The sequence below is a fragment of the Rhinopithecus roxellana genome, chromosome 17, assembly GCF_007565055.1.
Source record: "Rhinopithecus roxellana isolate Shanxi Qingling chromosome 17, ASM756505v1, whole genome shotgun sequence".
Lineage (NCBI taxonomy): Eukaryota > Metazoa > Chordata > Mammalia > Primates > Cercopithecidae > Rhinopithecus > Rhinopithecus roxellana.
This window is the reverse complement of record NC_044565.1, coordinates 27,275,542-27,298,270: the sequence shown is the minus strand read 5'-3', so window position 1 is coordinate 27,298,270 and position 22,729 is coordinate 27,275,542. Positions and strand designations below refer to the sequence as shown.

General features: G+C 43.6%; 1 protein-coding gene across 1 annotated transcript in view; it reads left to right on the top strand.

The window, feature by feature from the left end:
* Positions 1-721: 721 nt before the first annotated feature.
* Positions 722-22,729, top strand: part of RNF149 (ring finger protein 149) — a 33,830-nt gene continuing 11,822 nt past the window's right edge. The window contains exons 1-4 of the mRNA XM_010386749.2: positions 722-1,331; positions 15,259-15,509; positions 16,436-16,504; positions 21,979-22,061. Coding sequence (XP_010385051.2) covers positions 872-1,331; positions 15,259-15,509; positions 16,436-16,504; positions 21,979-22,061 — 863 coding nt within the window. The 5' untranslated portion in view covers positions 722-871. The remainder of the gene's footprint in view (positions 1,332-15,258; positions 15,510-16,435; positions 16,505-21,978; positions 22,062-22,729) is intronic.

The window sequence follows — 22,729 nt, the reverse complement described above, 5'->3', positions numbered from 1 at the left end:
CATCAGTAGCAGGCATCAGACTACCTAAATGACACGTTGTATGGCTATGCCTGATGATTTCAAAATTACAGATTATACATAAAATACTATAACAAAATGGCTGTTGTAAATCTACTTAAGCTGTAAGGAATCAACTAGCATCATAATATTGGTAGCAAAAGGCAGTTGGATAGTGTGTGTGTAACTTGTTTTTTTTTTTTTTTTTTTTGTTTTTTAAATTGCCTCCCTAGTCGCCCAGGCTGGAGAGGAGTGGTGATCTCGGCTCAATGCAGCCTCCACCTGCGGGGCTCAGGTGATCTTCCCACCTCGGCCTCCCGAGTGGGAACTACAGGCGGACGCCAACAGGCTTGGCTAATTAACTTTGAAACGATTTAGACAAGGCCTCTGCCATGTGCCTTGCACAATAAACTCTCCACAAACATCTGTTAAGCGATTTTACTGAACCGCGGTCCACGCCTGCTTTCAGGGAAGCTTCCCGTTTCTCTGGAGTTACTTCCCCTCACTTCAGGGGAGCTAGACGTCCTGTTGCGCAAACTCGGCCCCTAGCCAAAGGGTCAGCCGTGGCGCAAACTTTGGTATAGGCTGCGCGCCCCGCCTCCGCCCACAGGCGCCCGAGAGCCCTGAACGGCTCGCGGTCCGCGGCTCAGCGGAGCTTACGCCTACGCACTGCGCGGCTGATCGGGCGGGGGGCGGGGCCAAGGCCGGTCACGCCCCTCGTCCGCTCTGCCAAGTGCGCGTGCGCAGCGGCCCCGGCCCTGACCGCGCCTCAGTCTTCCCGGGCGGCGGTGGGCGTCAGCTTTTCTGCGCTCGGCGGACGCGCAGCGCTCGCGCGTGAGCCCTGCCTGCCTTTAGTCAGCTCAGCTGTGCTGCTATGGCGTGGCGGCGGCCCGAGGCCGGTGTTGGGGCCCGCGGCGCGCTGGCTCTGGCGTTGCTCGCCCTGGCCGTGTGCGCACCGGGGGCCCGGGGCCGTGCTCTCGAGTGGTTCTCGGCGGTGGTGAGCATCGAGTACGTGGACCCGCAGACCAACCTGACGGTGTGGAGCGTCTCGGAGAGCGGCCGCTTCGGCGACAGCTCGCCCAAGGAGGGCGCTCAGGGCCTGGTGGGCGTCCCGTGGGCGCCCGGCGGAGACCCCGAGGGCTGCGCGCCCGACACGCGCTTCTTCGTGCCCGAGCCCGGCGGCCGAGGGGCCGCGCCCTGGGTCGCGCTGGTGGCTCGCGGGGGCTGCACCTTCAAGGACAAGGTGCTGGTGGCGGCGCGGAGGAACGCCTCGGCCGTGGTCCTCTACAACGAGGAGCGCTACGGGAACCTCACCATGCCCATGTCCCACGCGGGTGAGCAGGCCGGGGCGCGAGGGTACGGGAGGGGGACTTCTGCGCGGCAGCCGAGGCTGGGGTCTTCAGGGTTGGCCCTGAACCGCAGGCCGCGAAGCGGGCCTGGCACGATTCTCGGGCCTCTGGCTGTTGGAACTCTCAGGGAAGCCCTCATTTGCTCGGTGCGGCTCCCCGAGCGCTGTTGGGAGGGAGGTAAGTCTGCAGACGAGATATAATCTTCGCCTTTGATCCATGGGGCGAAGGGAGTACTAAAGACGTTAAAATCCACAGAAGGAGGCTTGTGGTTCTAACAGGTGGGGAAATCTCATATTCCTAATCATAGTCCCCTTTCCATTCACCGCTTCCGAAAGTCGGAGGGGTGAGTAGGAATCCAGGCTCTTAACCCAGTGCGCCCCAGGATCGGTTGTTCATCAACATAAGGTGATGGCTCGTTGGCACTCTGGTTTCTTCACTTTCTTGAATCATGTCTGAATATTCTAAACTCTGAGTCAGAAAACCTGCATCTGACTGAGTCAGTAAACCTTGACCTGTGCTTTCTGACTTGCTAAATTTAGAGTTATAACACTGGCTCTACTGCCGGACAGATTCAGTGAGTCTTGAGTTACGATCGAAATTTTGAAATTACTGTATTCATTCCAGACCAGACCTTGGGACCTGTAATCCCAGCACTTTGGGAGGCCGAGGTGGGAGGATCGCTTGAGGCCCAGGAGTGCGAGACCAGCCTGACCAACATAGTGAGACACCATCCTACAAAAATTTTTAAAAATCGCGTGGGCAGGGTGGCACCCGCCTCTAGTCCCAGGCACTCAAGAGGCTGAGATGGAAGAATCACTTGAGCCCAGGAGGTCGAGACTGTAGTGAGAGCTGTGATTGTGCCACTGCACTCCAGCCTGGGCGAGAGAGCAAGACCTCAAGAAAAAAAAAAAATAATAAGACCTTGCTATTTGCCAGGCAACCCTTCCTACACATACTATTCCCTAGGGCAGCAGGTTGTATCTTCAGGCAGTAGTCATAGTTTAAGTCTTATTTTGCAAAATATCCTTAAAACTAAGTTCCGGGTAAAATAACGACCAGTACACAGAGAGTGAACATATTCTGTTATGTAAGATAACCACTTTATGCATCACACAACTAGTTGACTCAGTCTCAGCTTAATGTGGTTAATTTTTTTTTTAAGTTTCCACTGCTACTAAATCAGACATTATTTTTCCTATACTTCTGTTTTTTCTCTGTTTTGGCGTCCTGAGTGCAAGTTCAGGACCTAACAGTAAAGTGAGGACAGAAAAATAACCTTGGATTTGCCTATTTTGTGAAGTGATGGGAAAAGTAGCCAGCTGAGAGACTGTTGAGAGGAAGTAAGGACTGTTAGGACAACTCTTTCAAGAAGATTGAAGACTGAGGGAGATGCAGAGGAATGGGCAGAAATTGTGGGAGTACGGGATGGTGGGACGAAGTTGGTAGGGTGTGTTTGAAATTGGGTGGGAGTGATCTGCTGGAGTCTTCCAGAGGGCAGGAAGGCTGGGTCCAGAACCCTGGAGGCTTGGCCACAGGCAGTCCAAGGACAGTTCCTCAGTTGCAGCAGAAAGGAGGGCATGGGAATGAGAGCAGATGTCCATGTGGTGGCACTGGGCTAGGCACCACGTTCGGTGCGGTTATTCCAGTGGTTACAAATCTATTTAATTGTCATGCTACCCAGGCTGCGTTTCCACAAGAGTGTCATGAAAGGTCCTGTCAGATTTGACATAGCACTCCACGTACATCCTATCAACTTTAGTAGTTCTGTCAAAGAAAAGAGGTTAGTGTGCCGTGATTCTCTGTTGCTGGGTCCTCATACACCCATCTTAACGTAGACTTTTTTTCAAATGGCAGGTTCATCAGCCTACAGTTTTCCAAATCTACTTACTGCATTTTTTGATAATAGCTTTAAGAACCCCCTTTTCCGGCTAATAGCACTTGTTGTAACCATGGCTCAGCAACCTTGCCTGCTTATGTTATTGACATGTAATTTATCCAGGCCCAGAAAAACACGTCTGATGTTCCTGTGAAATCCACTTCTTGGGAGCTTCTCTTCCCATTATTGGTGTTCATTCTAGCCTTTTTTAGTGAGAGAATAATTCTGTTTGAGAGAAAAGACCAACGAAACAATTTAAAGATGTGTGAAGTGTCCAGTCTGCAGACACAGCTCAGTGTTCTGCATAGAGTGACTTACTCTTCCCAACAGCCTTTAAGGTAGATATTTGACCACGGAGTACATACAGATGAGGAAACTGACGCTCAAGGAGTTTAAATGACTAGCCCGGGACAACATAGTAATCTAGGGCCAGATAGTTCTTTGTTCTCTCTCCCTCTCCCCCTCCTCTTCCTCTTCCTCCCTGTCCCTACCCCCTCACCACATGTGTGTCTCTGTGTGTGTTGGGGCGGGGGTTGTCCTGTGCATTGTAGGATATATTAGCTGCATCCCTGGCCTCCACCCACTAAATTCCAGTCCTGACAATCAAAGATGTCTCCAGATATTGCCAAACGTTTAGAGAGTCGGGGAGGGGCCAACAAAATTATCCAACGTTTTGAAGCACTGATTAAAGGGAAATTAGTTTGGTAGCAGTGTGACGGATGAATTAAACAGAGCAACAACTGGAAACAGAATCCACTTAGACTGTGGGGCTAGTCTAAGTAGAAATATAAGGGCCAGTACTGTAGTGGTGACTGCAGAAATGAAACGACCCTTACAGAATGTGGCCACATTGGGCATGATGGTACCCAGTGTGACTTTTTGAGAATGGAATTAAGTCACAAGGTGACTGTGTACAGCCAGCCTTGAAGATGGCTCAGACTTAGGTTTCTGTGTTTAGCCAGAGTGTGACTAGAGCCAGGAAAAACCACTGATTCAGTGGTTCTCACTGTTCTGTGTAACATTGATTTTCTATGAAATAGGTGGAGGTGGCCTGCCTATAAAATTGAATACTAGGCTGGGCGCGTTGGCTAATGCCTGTAATCCCAACACTCTGGGAGGCTGAGGCAGGTGGATCATGAGGTCAAGAGATCGAGACCAGCCTGGCCAACATGGTGAAACCCCGCCTCCACTAAAAATACAAAAATGAGCTGGGCATGGTGGTGCGGGCCTGTAGTCCCAGCTACTCGGGAGGCTGAGGCAGGAGAATCACTTGAACCCGGGAGTCAGGGGATGCAGTAAGCCAAGATTGCGCCACTGCACTCCAGCCTGGGTGACAGAGTGAGACCCTGTCTCAAAAAAAAAAAAAAAAAAAATAATAATAATAATAATAATACTGGTAGTCTCTTCCCAAGCCTCAGGAGAATTTCTCCAGTTTTTCTGAAATCTTGCTTGTCTCTACTAGAATCCAGTACAAGATTATTTTGGGATTTAAATCAGTATTTTATTGTGGCTCTAAAAAAAAGTGATTTTAATTTTTTGTCAGAACAACTATAAGGACTGTTACTAATTTCCAAAGTCAATTCTGTTTACTTTAGCAGACATATATTCAGCAGCCACTTTGGGTTAAGTATTATGCCTGCTCAGGGATAGAAATGCATAGGACACAGGCCTGCCCTTAAGAGGTGTATGGTCCAGGGGGAGTGATACACAGAACTTTCCAGACTATGTGGTTTGAACCTCATAATTGCAGTATGCACAGGTGCTTAGCAGGTGTAAAGGAAAGGGTGTTTTTTTTTTGTTTGTTTGTTTGTTTGTTTGTTTTTTTGAGGCAAAGTCTTGCTCTGTCACCCAGGCTAGAGTGCAGTGGCATGATCTTGGCTCATTGCAACCTCTGCATCCTAGGCTCAAGTGATCCTCTTACCTCAGCCCCCCAAGTAGCTGGGACTACAAGCACACGCCACCGTGTCTGGCTAATTTTTGTACTTTTTGTAAAGATGGGGTTTTGCCATGTTGGTCAGGCTGTTCTCCCTCAGCTCAAGCGATCTGCCTGTCTCGGCCTCCCACAGTGCTGGGAGTGTAAGCCACCACACCTGGCTAAGGAAAGGGATTTAATGCAGGTGTTGCAAAGGTATCAAAGTAAACTTGACCAAGGTAGGTGGAAATTAGTAAACATCAAAGCACTACAACAAAAGCTTTTACAGGATATTGGCCTCAAGTTAACGTACATGTGTTTGTTAACGAATAGGCTGATCCTTGAGCTGAAATCTTGGCATGGTCTTTTAAGAATGGCGCTTTCATTTTTTGACAGTTATTTACTGAGTGCCAAGTACTGGCAAGGCTTGGAGCTATATTTGGGAATCTGCCAGAGTTGGAGTGGGTGGCAGGGGAGGTTACAAAGATGTGTAAGAAATCCCTCCTATTGATTAGAGGTATAGAAAGAAAATTTTTTAAAAAATCCCTGACCTTCAGAGAGCTCACGTGTTGATAGGGGTGTGCATTTTGTATTTGCAGAGCAAGTTAAATAGTCTTTTATGAATGGATAATAAGTTCTTGATGATCTGTAATGCTACACTCTCACAAATTATCTAAAAATTTAGATTTGAATTTAAAATGTAGTTTGAGGCTGGGCACAGTAGCTCACACCTGTAATCCCAGCAGTTTGGTAGGCTGAGGCAGGTGGATCACCTGAGGTCAGGAGTTCGAGACCAGCCTGGCCAACATGGGAAAAACTCCGTCTCTACTAAAAATACGAAAAAAGATTAGCCAGGCATTGAGGCAAGCGCCTATAGTTCCAGCTACCTGGGAGGCTGAGGCATGAGAATAGTTTGAACTGGGAGGCAGAGGTTGCAGTGAGCCAAGATTGTGCCACTGCATTACAGCCTGGGCGACAGAGCAAGACTCTCTCTCAAAAATAAAATAAAATGTATTTTGGTGCTGTAGGAAGACAGAAATGGCACCTCATAGCCTCACAGAGGATGAGATTAGCTAGGACACTTCCCAGAAAGGTTGAGGGTTTTTTGGTTGGTTGGTTTTGGTGTTTTTTTTTTTTTTTTTAGAGACAGTGTCTCGGTCTGTTGCCCAGGCTGGAGTGCAGTGGCACAGTCATAGCTCACTGTAGCTTTGCCCTTTAGGGATCAAGCAGTCCTCCCACCTTAGCCTTCTGCGTAGCTGGGACTACAGGTGCATGCTGCCACACCTGGCTAATTTTTTAAATGTTTTGTAGAGATGGGGTGTCCCTGTGTTGCCCGGCTGCTTCCAGATTCCTGGACTCAAGCTGTCCTGCCTCGGCCTCCCAGAGTGCTGGGATTATAGGTGTGAGCCACCACACCTGGCCAAGGTTGAGTTTTGAAGGACAAGTTAAAGTCGATGGGGAAGGTGTGTTGTGTGCGGTAGAGGTGAGTGGGCTATAGGACATTCTGGGTGGCAGAAACAGCCTTTTGCAATATTGCAAAAGGCTGAATGAAGATCTGAGAAAAAGCAGTGCATTTGGGAAAATTGCAAAAGAGTTCTTAACATTGTTGAGTATTGTATTCAAAAATACAAAATGTTTTTGAGCAAGACACATTGTCCAAAACATAATTTAAAATTCTGTGCCAAAAAGAGAATTGCACTTATGTTGGGGTACTCCTAACTCACCTAACCAACCATAAAAACGTTTGTTTTGCATAATGTTTCAGATTTCCGTGATATTTACCTTCATATTGATGATTTCACCAAATTCACCTGCTAGGGAATCTCTTTATTGGGAATTCGCCTTATTGGGTCATTTTAACTTTAGCAATAAAAGATGGGCCAGTTTTTCAGTTTTATTCATTCATGTAGAAGCCTTTTTATAGGCCATCACTGCTTGATGCTAGGGCTACAAAAACTAATAAATAAGAACAGGTAGTACTTGTCTAGTGAGGGAGACCTATAAATAAATTACAGTAGGTGTGCAAAAAGAGGTATCTAAGAGGCGGATGGTGCTGAAAAGTCTTAAGTTGAGCTTATGCTGAACCTTAAAGATTTGACCAGAAATTATCCAGAGAGGAGGGGAAAAAAAGTAGAGAGAGTGTTGCAGTTAAGTTATTGGGGAAAAGAAAACCTGAAAGTTTGTAGTATTCTCTTTGTGGAACTTTGAAATGATTTCTAGCCGCCTAAATTAGTTTTCTAGAACAGAAATCTAATCCACTACTTTAAATATTTCAATAGCTCTCTTCTCCTTCAAGAGAATGTTGAAATCTACTTTAAATAGCTGTCTTGGGAGGAGAAATAGTACACTAGACTCATGTCATCCAGAAGAATTTTAAAGCTGTTGACCAAGTCAGAACTTTTTTCCTTTTTATTATTTTGACAAGGTGATAAGAGAAACACAGAAATTTGAAAAGAAACAGAAGTCAGCACAAGTTTATTTTTTGGTACAGAAGAATGTTAAATTGTGTTACGGGTGATTTGGTTTGTTAAAAATACTGTCTTTGAAGTGGGACATCGTGATGCATACCAGTAATCCCAGCACTTTGGGAGGCTTAGGCAGGCAGATTGCTTGAGACCAGCCTGGGCAACATGGTGAAACCCTATCTTTACAAAAAATACAAAAATAAAAATTAGCAGGCCAGGCACGGTGGCTCACACCTGTAATCCCAGCACTTTGGGAGCCCGAGGCGGGCAGATGATGAGGTCAGGAGATAAGACCATCCTGGCTAACACGGTGAAACCCCGTCTCTACTAAAAATACAAAAAAATTAGCTGGGCATGGTGGCAGGCGCCTGTAGTCCCAGCTGCTAGGGAGACTGAGGCAGGAGAATGGTGTGAACCCAGGAGGCAGAGCATGCAGTGAGCTGAGATCGCACCACAGAGCAAGATTCCGTCTCAATAAATAAATAAACAAACAAATATTAACTGGGTGTGGTGGCACAGTCCCAGCTACTAGAGAGGCTGAGATGGGAGGATCGCCTGAGCCTGGGAGGTCAAGGCTGCAGCGAGCTATAATCGTGCAGCTGTACTCCAGCCTGGGCAACAGAGTGAGACCCTGTCTCAAAAAACAAAAAAACAAAAAACACTATATTCGGTATTTATTGTTGTTCAGCAAGTAGATGTATGATTATGTACTATGTGCAAAGATATTTTGCTAAGTGTAAAACAAAAAACATAAATTGCCTTCAAGAAATTTTCCTGTCTAATGCCAAGGTGTATAGGTTCTTTTGGGGAAGAGGGATTGTGCAAGGTGACATTTTTTAGTCAAGCAATATTGGTAACAATGTTGAGGCCTGGAGAAGGAAAATATAACCTCAAAGGGCTTTTTCTCTGTCATCCCAAGTCTTTGAGTTTCTGTGAAAAAATCCAGCCATTTAGTTTGGAAATAAGCTGTGACTTGGTCTCATGTGCCAATTAAGGAGGGGTCGTACACAATAACTTGAGCAGCTTAGCTCTTTAGTATTGACCAGAGAGGCGGCGATGTATCAGAGGCAAGAGTAGGGCCTACAAGGTGCCCATGCCTGGCACCCCTTGGGGTTATGCACATGCTGACCCTTGAACTAGCGTGTTTTTTCCCCAACTGCCCTGTCTCCAGTTCGTCCCCAGAAATGTTCTGGAAAAGCAAATCTCAGGGTATAAAGAGTCTTCGTTCTGGGTTTTGTTAATTTAAAATAATTTCCAGAAGCAGTCTTGCTGCTATGATTATAATATAGCAAACTGTTTAGTCCTCATGCTAGGCAGGTTTTTTTGGTTTGCTTTAATAGAGACAGGATTTTTGCCATGTTGCCCTGGCTGGTCTCAAACTCTCTAGGGTCAAGAGATCCATGGCCGGACGTGGTTGCTCACGCCTCTGTTCCCGGCACTTTGGGAGGCCAAGGCCGAGATCGTGCCACTGCACTCCAGCCTGGGCGACAGAGCAAGAGCGAGACTCTGTCTCAAAAATAAATAAATAAATAAAAATAATAATAATTTCTTTTAACTCAGCAAACTAAGACGGATTTCCTAGGTGAGAAATTTCAGATTGATATTGCAAGTGTTTTCTGTGCAGGGTGTCCTGATACTTGTTGCAGCAGTATCCCTTCCCCCACCCCCAGCCTTGAGATTGTAGGTGTTGAAGAACCTTTTTAATCTCAGTTAATCTTCTGTCTCCCACTCATCCGTTCATTTATTCAACAAGATACCTTTACATGTATCTTAGTCACCAGCCAAACTGGGCTGGTCACCATCCCAAATATATTGTTGTGGTCTACCGTCTAGAAACCTTCTTCCTTTGCTTTGTAAACTTTTCTCTCCTTTGAGATGTGATTCAGTGTGCCTGGGGAGATTTCCCTCCACCCCAAACAGAAGTCCCCTTACTTCTGTACCTCTTTGTTACTCTGCTTTCTTATTGCAAAAGTGGTAGTCTGAAATAGAGTCATTCTCATCCCCATTTTGTAGCTGCAGAAGCATTCTCAGTGAGCATGGATTTATCCAGCCCCCCAGGCAATGGATAACAGTGATATTTGCACCCAGGTCTGTCTGGCTATGGAGCCTGTGATCCTATGAAGGGGTGCAGGGAAGGGACACTACCTCAGAACTGGGTCTTCAGATTTTAGAACTGGCTTTTTCAGGTGGTGTGTGACATTGAGCAACTCCCTAGGATTTCTAAACACTCAGCTGTAGAACGATAGTGTGGCCTTTTCCTGCTTCAAGTGAGTTATAAATGTAAACGTGTTCTTCCCTGTTACCACACAAAGAATGTGGTATCAGTACCAGAAATTGATTCAGCTATCATCATAGCATAGTTTAGTTTTCTGCATAAAAGCTTTTAACTGATATGGAAACATGAGAGTTCGTTGTACTGTTCTTTCTACTTTGTACGTGCTTGGAATTTTCCACAAAAGTGGGTTTACAAAAAAGACTTCTAGCTTGCAAAGTGCCATATAATTATATCAGATATAACCATCATAATTCTTTCTATACACGTCCTTCTTAACTGCTAGATGTTTATTTTCATGATGGCAGAAAATGCCTTCCTCCTTGTTGTGTCGCCTTGTGATGACATGGTTGGTTGTGTGGGTGCTTTGGAAACTACAGTTCTTGCCAAGGGACCCTTTTAGACAGGCAGGTCATCAGATCATAGGATCAGCTTCCACATAGGGGCTACCTTAGAAGGGTGTCCTTCTGGTGTTTCAGTAACTAAATCCCAAAGCTTGAGATCCACAGTGGATTTGCTACAGATGAAATTTCTCTCCACAATAAAATAGTGTTAAAATGTGGTTTTACTGTGATGTCAGGAAACGTTCTTTATATACCCTTTCAAGTTATTTTTTGTTTTGTTTCGAAACAGAGTCTCGCCCTGTCGCCCAGGCTGGAGTGCAGTGGCGCAATTTTGGCTCACTGCATCTTCCGACTCCTAGGTTCAAGCAATTCTTCTGCCTCAGCCTCCTGAGTAGCTGGGATTACAGGCATGAGCCACCACGCCCAGCTAATTTTTTGCATGTGTAATATTAGTAGAGACAGGGTTTCACCATGTTCGCCAGGCTGGTCTCAAACGCCTAACCTCAAGTGATCCACCTGCCTCGGCCTCCCAAAGTGCTGGGATTATGGACATGAACCAACACGCCTAAAAGTTATTTTTTGAATAGCTAATATGTGCACGTGATACAGAATTCTTACTATGTAAATAAGACCCCCCACCCCGTCCTGCATCCCGTAGAGCCTCTCCCCAGAAACAGTCATGGTCTCCAGTCTCTGGGGTAGCCTTCCAGAGGGTAGTATGTGTTTATAGGGGCATGTAGGTCTTTGGGTTTTTGTTGTTGTTTTGTATTTTTAAGGACAGCATGCTCTCCACACAGTTTACATGTTGTGTGTTGTGGAGAGCATGCTGTGTACTCTGTGTACATGTTGTGTACTCTGTCTTGAGTACTGTCATTACTTACAGAGCTGCTACTTCAGTCTTCATACACATACTGTAATATATATAGCTTTTTTCTTTTCGATGGACATGTATATTGTGATAGTGAAAACTTAGGAAAAAACATTGACAATAAATCTTTTTTATTTATTTAATTTTATTATTATTTTTGAGACAGTGTCTTGCTCTGTTGCCCAGTCTGGAGTGCAGTGGTGCAATTTCGGCTCACTGCAGTCTCTGCCTCCTAGGCTCAGGTGATTCCTCCTGTCTCAGCCTCCCAAGTAGCTAGGACTACAGACATGCACCACCACACCCAGCTAATTTTTGTATTTATTTATTTATTTATTTATTTTTTGAGACGCAGTCTTGCTCTGTCGCCCAGGCTGGAGTGCAGTGGCTGGATCTCAGCTCACTGCAAGCCCCGCCTCCCGGGTTCATGCCATTCTCCCGCCTCAGCCTCCAAGTAGCTGGGACTACAGGCGCCCGCCACCACGCCTGGCTAATTTTTTGTATTTTTAGTAGAGACGGGGTTTCACCGTGTTAGCCAAGATGGTCTCGACCTCCTGACCTCGTGATCCGCCCGCCTCGGCCTCCCAAAGTGCTGGGATTACAGGCTTGAGCCACCGCTCCCGGCAATTTTTGTATTTCTTTTAAGTAGAGACAAGGTTTTGCCATGATGGCCAGGCTGGTCTCAAACTCCTGATCCGTCCGCCTTGGCCCCACAAAGTGCTGGGATTACAGGCATGAGTCACCGAGCCCAGCCAACAATAAATCTTTATAGATACCTCATTGGTTACATCTATGCAGTTACGTTTCTCGACACAGAATTGCTGGGCCAAAGAGACATGGACATTTAGAATTTTTCAAATGCCATTGCCTTTCGTAGAAAGAGTATAGTAATTTATTCACCACCCCACCAGCAGTGTGCGAGAGTGCTGATTCATGCCTATTTTTGCCAATATAGTATATCAGACTTTTTGGTCTTTGCCAATCTTACAGGAAATGTTTTCATTTGTTACCAAGGAAGACTTTTAATGTGTTTAAAATCGCTTTTGCAGGGAGAGAGTGACTGCCAGTGGACACAGGGTTTCTTTTTAGGGTAATGAAAATGTTACGGAATTAGATAGTGATGATGGTTGTACAGCTTTACAAATCTACTAAAAACCAGCTGACTTGTACACTTAAAAAAAGGTGAATTTTGTGGTATGTGGATTATATCTCAATAAAGCTGCTATTTAAAATATCCATTTGGCCAAGCATAGAGTGGCTCATGCCAGGAGCCCAACACTATGAGAGGTCGAGGTGGGAGAATTGTTTGAGGCCAGGAGTTCAAGGCTAGCCTGAGCAACATAATGAGACCCCATTTCTACAAAAAATGAAAACAATTAGCCAGGTGTAGTGGTGTGTGCCTGTGGTCCCAGCTACTCAGGAGGCTGAGGCAGGAGTATCACTTGAGCCCAGGAGTTTGAGATTTCATTGAGCTAGGATCCCACCACTGTACTCTCCATCCTGGGTGACAGAGTGAGACTCCATCTCTTTAAAAATAAAAACAAAACAAAAAACCCTTTTTATTTTCTTTTCTGCAAATCAACTTCGTTTTCTTTGTTTTTCTATTACTCTTACAGGAAATTAGTTTTTTGTCTTTGTTGTAACACGTTACATCTATATTTTCCAAGTTGATCGTTTGCTCTTTTTGTTTTTTGTTTGTTTGAGACAGAGTCTTGCTCTTGTCGCCCAGGCTGGAGTGCAGTGGCGCAATCTCGGCTCACCGCAACCGCTGCCTCCAGGGTTCAAGTGATTCTTCTGTCTCAGCCTCCTGAGTAGCTGGGATTACAGGCGCCCACCACCACGCCTGGCTAATTTTTGTAACTTCAGTAGAGACGGGGTTTTGCCATTTTGGCCTGGCTGGTCTCGAACTCCTGACCTCAGATGATCCACCCACCTCAGCCTCCCAAAGTGCTGGGATTACAGGCGTGAGGCACCGTGCCTGGCAAAGTGCTGGGATTACAGGCATGAGTCACCGTGCCCAGCCAACAATAAATCTTTATAGATACTTCGTTGGTTACATCTATGCAGTTACGTTCCTGGACACAGAATTGCTGGGCCAAAGAGACACAGACATTGCTCTTTTGCTCTTTTGACCTTGGTTTTGCTCTTACTCATGGAGAAAATTTTCATTTTTCTGTAGTTAAAAAAAAGTTTTTTTTAAGAACCTCTAAGGTAGTTTTTATACTTGGAGAAGCTTTTCTTCAATATATATTTTTTAATTCCCATCTTTCTTCTGGCCATTGTACGTTTCCTCTTTATTTATATATACATTTAAGTCTTTGATTTAGTTGGGATTTATTTTGGCGTAAGTTGTGAGAAATGGATGCAGCTTCTCCCCACTCGCCCCACCGGTGATACCCAGTTGCCTCAAATAATTTTTTAAATAATTCATTTTGCCTCATGCATTTGGAATTCTGCTTCTGTGCACTAAATTCTTTAATGTATTTGGGTCTATTTCTGGACTTTTATTCTGTCTCATTCTGTGGGCGTCTCCATATGCTACAGCCACAATGTTTTAATTACTTAAAGACCGGTCCAGGTTTCACTGTTTAAAACGTTCCAATCGTCTTGTTTTTCTTCTAAGTGAACTTAGAAGCAGTATTTTTAGTTCTTTTTTAATGTTACTGATATTTTATGATTCTTGCATTCATTTGTAGCTAAATTCACGTAAAATTTTTTATTTTAGCCCTTCTTTTCTATGTCTCTTGATTTTTGTCTCATGTCTGTTTATGCCTTCAGAGCAATGCGAAATAATAGTAATCATAGTAGAAATTTTCATATTGTCTCCCTGATTTTAATGAATATGCTTTAGGTATTATGTATTAGTACTCATAAGTGGAATTGATCTGTATAGTTTTTTGTTTGTTTTTCATTGAGATACAGTCTCACTCTGTCGCCCAAGCTGGAGTACGGTAGAATGATCTCAGCTCACTGCAGCCTCGACCACCTGCTCCCAACTCTTTTTTTCTTTAAATTATTTGTAGAAAGATGGTCTCACTTACACAGGCTGGTCTCCAACTCCTGGCCTCAAGTGATCCTCCGATCTCACGTCTCAAAGTGCTGGGATTACAGGTGTGAACTACCATGCCTGGCTTGTATGGTTCTTTTGTTGGTTGTTTATTACCATGTTTGGTTTTATTATCTTAGAAGTAATTTTTTTTTTTTTTTTTTTTTTTTTTTTTTTTTTTTTTTGAGACAGAGCCTTGCTCTGTTGCCCAGGCTGGAGTGCAGTGATGCTTTCTCGGCTCACTGCAAGCTCCGTCTCCCGGGTTTACACCATTCTCCTGCCTCAGCCTCCTGAGTAGCTGGGACCACAGGCGCCTGCCACCACGCCTGGCTAATTTTTTGTATTTTTAGTAGAAACTTGGTTTCACCATGTTAGCCAGGATGGTCTCGATCTCCTGACCTCGTGATCGGCCCGCCTCAGCCTCCTGAAGTGCTGGGATTACAGGCTTGAGCCACCGCGCCTGGCCGTCTTACAAATAATTTTTAAACTTTCTAATTTTTTAATCTGCTGTGGAACAACTTAAATATCGTTGGTATTACTTGTTCCTTAAAGGTTTGGTGGTAGGCTTCACCTGTGAAACTGAACAGTACTCTAGCTTTTGGGGGAATCGTTTTTATTTATTTATTTATTTTTGAGATGGGGTCTCGCACAGTCACCGGGGCTGGAGTGCAGTGGCGGGATCTCAGCTCACTGCAACCTCCGCTTCCCCGGTTCACCCCGATTCTCCTGCCTCAGCCTCCTGAGCTGGGATTACAGGTGCCCACCACCACACCCGGCTAATTTTTGTAAGTTTGGTAGAGATGGTGTTTCACTATGTTGGCCAGACCGGTCTTGAACTCCTGACCTAGTGATCTCCTGACCTAGTGATCCACCCACCTAGGCCTCCCAAAGTGTTGGTATTACAGGCGTGAGCCACCATGCCTGGCCGGGGGAGTAGTTCTTAGTGATTGATTTTATTACTTCTAATGTCATCAGTTTCTTTTGGAACCAGGTTTGGTAACTTATGTTTTCCATGGAATTTTTTCTAATGTATTTATATATGCAGATGAACATAGTACCCTTATATTTAATTTAATGTTCTCTGTATCATATTTTGTGTTCTTCACGTTGATTTCTTTGTTCTTTCCTACAGGAACAGGAAATATAGTGGTCGTTATGATTAGCTATCCAAAAGGAAGAGAAATTTTGGAGCTGGTGCAGAAAGGAATTCCAGTAACGATGACCATAGGGGTTGGCACTCGGCACGTACAGGAGTTCATCAGTGGTCAGTCTGTGGTGTTTGTGGCCATCGCCTTCATCACCATGATGATTATCTCATTAGCCTGGCTAATATTTTACTATATACAGCGTTTCCTATATACTGGCTCTCAGATTGGAAGTCAGGTAATGATGGATAACTCTGAATTTTGATTTTTAAAAGATAGTTCATAAATATGCTCTATATGTATTCCTGGAAGTTACATTTGACCATATTCTTTTATTTTTGCTTGTATTATTTAAGTATTCACATGACTTTTTGGAAATCACTTTTTAATTGGACTATGTTAAATGTTTTGTTTTGTGGGAAATTAGATACCTTTAAGTCTGGGTTACCTTTTGCACATTTATTTCCTGCAGGAACCCTCTTAGTCCCTTGCCAGACACAAAGGAGTGATGAAAAGGCCTGAGTTAAGGGTGGACCTGTCCTTAGGTAGCCCTCATTCTCTGATGAGACCTAAAGGTGAGGAGCAGAGAGGAAATGGGGGCCTCTCTGTCTCCATCATGGAGCTGTAGTAAAGCCATTTATCTGTTTCAGTGACAGCGAAGAGAAGGGCCGTCAGAGAGCCAGTGGCTTCCAAGGCAGGCCTTTTGAACGTCCCACTTATTTCTGTCATTGTGGAAAGTTGACTTTTCTGTCTTGAGTACTAGGAAGAGGCCTTTTCCTTTTAGGTACTTGAGTAGATGAGCATAGGGTACCCCATCCTTAGCTTCTTACTTTCTTGACAATATTTAAACATAAGATGTGGTTTCTTCTTCAGAAAAGAAATTTAAAATCAGTACTCTTGGTCACATACCTCTTAATGTTACATATGGCTGTTCTGCATATTAAGACTTGAATGGCTTTTGTTGTTTGGGGGCTTTTTTTTAAGTTGGTGCAAAAGTAATTGTGGTTTTTGCCATTAAAAGTTATTTTCAGTATAGTCATTTGACTTTGCCTTTCAAGTGAAATGTTTTCTGTATGCTTATGTGTATTGTATTTGTGACTTTTAAGAAAAATAGTGATTTAATTTAAATTTTTCAATAACTATATTAATATTTTCCCACCCAAGAGCCATAGAAAAGAAACTAAGAAAGTTATTGGCCAGCTTCTACTTCATACTGTAAAGCATGGAGAAAAGGTAATATTTTCATGGTTTTTTTTTTTTTTTTGTGGTTTAGAGTAGAGAATATGCTGTACGTGTTCATTTTAAAGAAGGATTAGCAGAAATATTTTGCCATTGAGAAGAGCCTTCCAGACCTGCATTAATATGGTAGCCACTAGTCACATATAGCAATTTGCATTTAAATGAATTTAATTTAAAATTGAGCCCCTCACTGGTGACAGTTGAAGCACTTTGGGAGCCATAGTGGCTGGTTGCTGCCCTCCTGGACAGCTCTGACATTCCCAGCAGTGAAGAAAGTGGTGCTGGTTAGAACCAGATCACTATAAAGACGTGGAGGAGCATACAGTCTTCACCAACGCTTGATACCTTCAGTTCATTTCTGTTAAATCTGAGACTATGTGTCCACTCCTTTAGTTACAGGGAGACATGTTGGCATTTGTGGGGATGGAGAGAAAAGAGATTTTTAAAACTACTTTTGGAAAAGGAAACATTTTGACATGGCCAATCTGACACTTAAAAGTTCAAAATCATACCAGAATTTTAAAGCATTTTTGAAATAGGACAAATCCTGAATCTAATCTAGAAGCTCAGATTCTTGGAGAATAGATGCCTTAAAAGGAAAACTGTTGCTAATGCGTAGTATTTATTCTTTTCATAGTTCTTCTGGTGTGCTTTAAAATGTTGATAATTGTGTTGACTTGCAGCTATGATTTGGTGTAGCTGTTTTGATTTTCATGTTATCTCACTAAGTTATCAAAAATCTGTTCCGCCCTCCAGTCTCTACTGCCCTTCAGAAAGAAAGAGTACCTGCACTTATGGTGTATATCTCTTTCTTTTACCTTAAAGGATTAAAGCAAAAATAACACACTAGCTTACAGACCTTTCATTTTTTTTTTTTTTTTTTAATTTGGAATTGATACTAATGAGGCTTCGAGAATTGTATTGGTGGCTACCATTCCTTTGCTGATGGCTTTCGTACTGCAGTTCAATGTTAACAGTTTGTGCAGGGTATTGTTTTCTTTCCATATAAATGTGTTGAACAGAAAAAGTTAAAAAAAAAAAAAAAAAAAAACAGATCACATCTCATGGCTTAAGATTAGTGTCTGATTTGCAGATCACTCAGAAGGTCCTTAGGGATAGAGTTTCCAGTTAATGCCTGTGACAAACTCTGCACATATTCAGCATAGTCAGTTACTTGACAAGCATGTGGTTTACATTCCTCTTGGAACATGCCTTCTTAGCCTCCTTAGCAGGAAATCGCAGTTCTTTTTTTTTTTCTTCTTTAATAAGACAGTCTCACTCCATCACCCAGGCTGGTGTGCAGTGGCGCAGTCTCAGCTCACTGCAAGCTCCACCTCCTAGGTTCACGCCATTCTCCTGCCTGAGCCTCCCAAGTAGCTGGGACTGCGGGCGCCCGCCACCACACCCATCTAATTTTTTGTATTTTTAGTAGAGATGGGATTTCACCATCTTAGCCAGGATGGTCTCGATCTTCTGACCTCGTGATCCGCCCGCCTCGGCCTCCCAAAGTGCTGGGATTACAGGCTTGAGCCACCGTGCCTGGCCGGAAATCGAAGTTCTTAAGTGTAAGAAGACGTAGATGTATTTGTTTAATTTACTGAATCGAATCTTTGAGAACACAAGTGAATTGATATTATCCTCTTTCCATACAGAACAATTTTGAAAATATGCTTCCAGGGACTGTTTCTTGAAAGTTGTCAAAATAATGGTTGAAAAAAAGAGGAGCCTTGCAAAAAAGCCTTATGGTGTATATATATATATATATATTTTTTTTTTTTTTTTTTTTTTTTGAGACGGAGTCTCGCTCTGTCACCCAGGCTGGAGTGCAGTGGCCGGATCTCAGCTCACTGCAAGCTCCACCTCCCGGGTTTACGCCATTCTCCTGCCTCAGGCTCCCGAGTAGCTGGGACTACAGGCACCCGCCACCTCACCTGGCTAGTTTTTTGTATTTTTTAGTAGAGACGGGGTTTCACCGTGTTAGCCAGGATGGTCTCGATCTCCTGACCTCGTGATCCGCCCGTCTCGGCCTCCCAAAGTGCTGAGATTACAGGCTTGAGCCACCGCGCCCGGCCTGGTGTATATATTTTTAAGAAGATTCCTAAATGATCCATGAGGTTTATACAGATGGCCCCCAACTTCCAATGGTTTGGCTTAACAATTTTTAAACTTTATGACAGTGTGAAAGCAATACGCATTCAGTAGAAACCATACTTCAAGTGTTGTTTTGTTTTTTGTTTTTTTTGTTTTGTTTTGTTTTGTTTTGTTTTGTTTTTTTTGAGAGGGAGTCTCGCTCTGTCGCCCAGGCTGGAGTGCAGTTGCCAGATCTCGGCCCACTGCAAGCTCCGCCCCCCGGGTTTACGCCATTTTCCTGCCTCAGCCTCCCGAGTAGCTGAGACTACAGGCGCCCACCACTTTGCCCGGCTACTTTTTTGTATTTTTTTAGTAGAGACAGGGTTTCACCGTATTAGCCAGGATGGTCTCGATCTCCTGACCTCGTGATCCGCCCGTCTCGGCTTCCCAAAGTGCTGGGATTACAGGCTTGAGCCACCGCGCCCGGCCTTCAAGTGTTGTTTTTAACTTTCAGTATGGTATGCAGTAGATTATATGAGAGAGTCGGTACTTTATTATAAAATAGGCTTTGTGTTAGATGATTCTGCCCAAGTGTAGGCTAATGTAAGTGTTCTGAGCATGTTTATGGTAGGCCAGGCTAAGCCATGATGTTCAGTAGGTTAGGTACATTTTAATGATATTTTCAACTTACAATGGATTCAGTGAGATGTGACCCCATGGTAAGTTGAAGAGCAGCTGTACACAGATTTTCTTGGAATTTTACATTTTAAACTGTACAAAAAAAAGTGTTTTCTTCAGACTACATTGTATTCCATTCTAGAGAAAATAAAAATTAGTGTTGTCTAATTTTTATTTTCTTGTAGACTCATTCACAGTAATGTATAAAATTGCAAACCATTATTAGAGATTTTAAAAATTATTTAATCATTCTTGCCCCGCATATGATTACTTCCATTGAAACATACAATTTTAAATGTTGTTACAAGTTCATTTTAATACAGTCTTTGATAACAATATCTACATATAAAATCAAATGTGGTCTCGCACAGTGGCTCGCTCCTGTAATCCCAGCACTTTGGGAGACAGAGGCAGGAGGATCGTTTGAGTCCAGGAGTTTGAAACCAGCCTGGGCAACATGGTGAAACCCTGTCTCTTAAAAAAAAATAAATAGGCTAGGCGTGGTGGCTCACGCCTGTGATCCTAGTACTTTGGGAGGCCGAGGCGGATGGATCACAAGGTCAGGAGTTCGAGACCAGCTTGACCAACATGGTGAAACCCCATCTCTACTAAAAATAGAAAAATTAGCTGGGCATGGTGGTACGTGCCTGTAGTCCCAGCTACTCGGGAGGCTGAGGCAGGAGATTCACTTGAACCCAGGAGGCAGAGGTTGCAGTGAGCCAAGATGATGCCACTGCACTCCAGCCTGGTGACAGAGCGAGACTATCTCAAAAAATTAATAAGATAAAATGTTTACTGCTTCCATATTGACAGGTGATGCACATGGCTAAATATATGTTTAAATACAGCAATTACATAAGAACAGTGTAACTGTGTTCCATAAAATGAACTGCCTAAATTTGCAGCCATATGCTGATACTGATTGGGAGTCCCTGAGTCCCTACCCCAGCATCCTGGGAAGGAGAATCCTGCTGGCCTGTCTTGCGTCAGATGGCCACTGTGGCCCTGGCTGCCTTGGTTAATGGATGAGACCAGGTGTGAAGATCCAGGAGTTATTCCAGAGAAGTAGGGAGGGCTGATTACCACCAAAGAGGTTCATGACCCATAGATTCTTAGAAGTGGAAATTTTGTCACAAGACTACTTTCTCCCCAGCAATTTTTGTTTCTTTGTACCTTTATTAAGTAGTTAGATGATAAATGGTAACTTACTCTAATTTGTCATTCTAAGTTTTATGTTTGAAAAGTAATTTATTTTATAATACAGCAGACATTTGCATTTCTACAGCATTTAAAACATGAAGACTTTTTAACAACCCGTGAACACTTGCTTAGTATTTAAACATTTTAAACTGTACAGAAATGTTTTCTTTGATCTACATCGTATTCCATTCTAGAGAGACTAGTGGTGTCTAATTTTTATTTCCTTGTAGACTCATTCACAGTAATGTATATACTTGCAAACCATTATTAAAAACTTTAAAAATTATTTCATCGTTTTTGCCCTGCATATGATAAATGATAGTATTTACTTTCATTGAAACATACAATTTTAAATGTTGAAAGTTCTTTTTTTTTGTTTTGCTTTTTGAGATGGAATCTCGCTCTGTCACCAGGCTGGAGTGCAGTGGTGCGATCTTGGCTCGCTGCAACCTCCACCTCCCGGGTTCAAGCGATTCTCCTGCCTCAGCCTCCCGAGTAGCTGGGACTACAGGCATGTACTACCATGCCCAGCTAATTTTTGTATTTTTAGTAGAGACGGGGTTTCACCATGTTGGCCAGGATGGTTTCAATCTCTTGACCTCATGATCTGCCTGCCTTGGCCTCCCAAAGTGCTGGGATTACAGGCGTGAGCCACCGTGTCTGGCTGTGAAAGTTCATTTTAATACAGTCTTCGATAACAATATCTACATAAAAAAATCAAACATCTGGCATGGTGGCTCATGCCTGTAATCCCAGCACTTTGGGAGGCTGAGGCAGGAGGATCGCTTGAGTCCAGGAGTTTAAGAGCAGCCTGGTCAACACGGTGAGACCCTGTCTTTTTTTTCTTTTTTTTTTTTTTTTTTTCAGATGGCGTCTCGCTGTCACCCAGGCTGGAGTGCGTGGCGCCATCTTGGCTCACTGCAGCCTCCGACTCCCTGGTTCAAGCGATTCTTCTGCCTCAGCCTCCCGAGTAGCTGGGACTACGGGCTTGCGCCACCATGCCCAGCTAATTTTTGTATTTTTAGTAGAGACGAGGTTTCACCATGTTGGCCAGGATGGTCTCGATCTCCTGACCTCATTATCGGCCTTCCTTGGCCTCCCAAAGTGCCGGGATTACAGGTGTGAGGCATTGCACCTGGCCAAAACCCTGTCTCTTTAAAATAAATAAATAAATAAATAAAACAATAATAATAAATAAAATGTTTACTGCTTCCATATTGACAGGTGGTGCACATGGCTAAATATATTTTTAAATACAGTAATTACATATGAACAGTGTATTAGTATTTAAACACTGTTCATATCTGATTAGGCAGACAATGAAATTTTTTCCTTTTCAACCATATTATTTAGATAATCCCTGAATAGTGGTAAACACCAAGTACAGTTATTTGTGTTTTAGTTATGCTGGTTGTACCACTGTAGAAGGGAATTCATTGTTGTAGTCCAGATGTAGTGACTTTACCGAGGTATATACTATGTACCAAGAATGTAGTAACACTTTGTTTTTCTTTTTACAGGGAATTGATGTTGATGCTGAAAATTGTGCAGTGTGTATTGAAAATTTCAAAGTAAAGGATATTATTAGAATTCTGCCATGCAAGTATGTTCTTTTTACCTACCGAGATGTTAAAAATTACTTGACAAGTTTTAGGTGTCTGACAAAATAGTTGTTTTTTATGATATGAAGATCTTGTTATTTGTGATCATCTCCTCTTTTTAGAAAAGCAGCTTGGATTTTAAATGTAATGTCTTCACTGCTCTTTAAGATTGCTTTACCTAGGAGATTCTTAGGTTACATTAAGACTTGTTAAGTGTCTTTGTCATAGATTGGCTTTTAGTCTTCTAAGCAAGGCTTTATCAGAATCGTAGGAATTACATTATACATTTAGCAGTGCAAAAAGTAAGCTGTGTTGGGGGCAAGAAAAATGAGGGACCAGGGAGGAGGGCCTGAAACAGCCTAAAGGAAGTGGGTTGGGGAGGGCAGTAGTTTGCTGTTATTTGCACCCTGGACTTGCGTTCCTTCTAAGGTTGTTTAAAATCAGTATTCCTAGCTGGCTCACACCTGTAATCCCAGCACTTTGGGAGGCTGACTCAGGTGTTCAAGACCAGCCTGGTCAACATGGTGAAACCCCATCTGTACTGAAAATACAAAAATTAGCCGGGTGTGGTGGTATATGCCTGTAATCCCAGCTACTCAAGTGGCTGAGGCAGGAGAATTGCTTGAACCCGGGAGGCAAAGGTTACAGTGAGCCGAGATTGCACCACTGC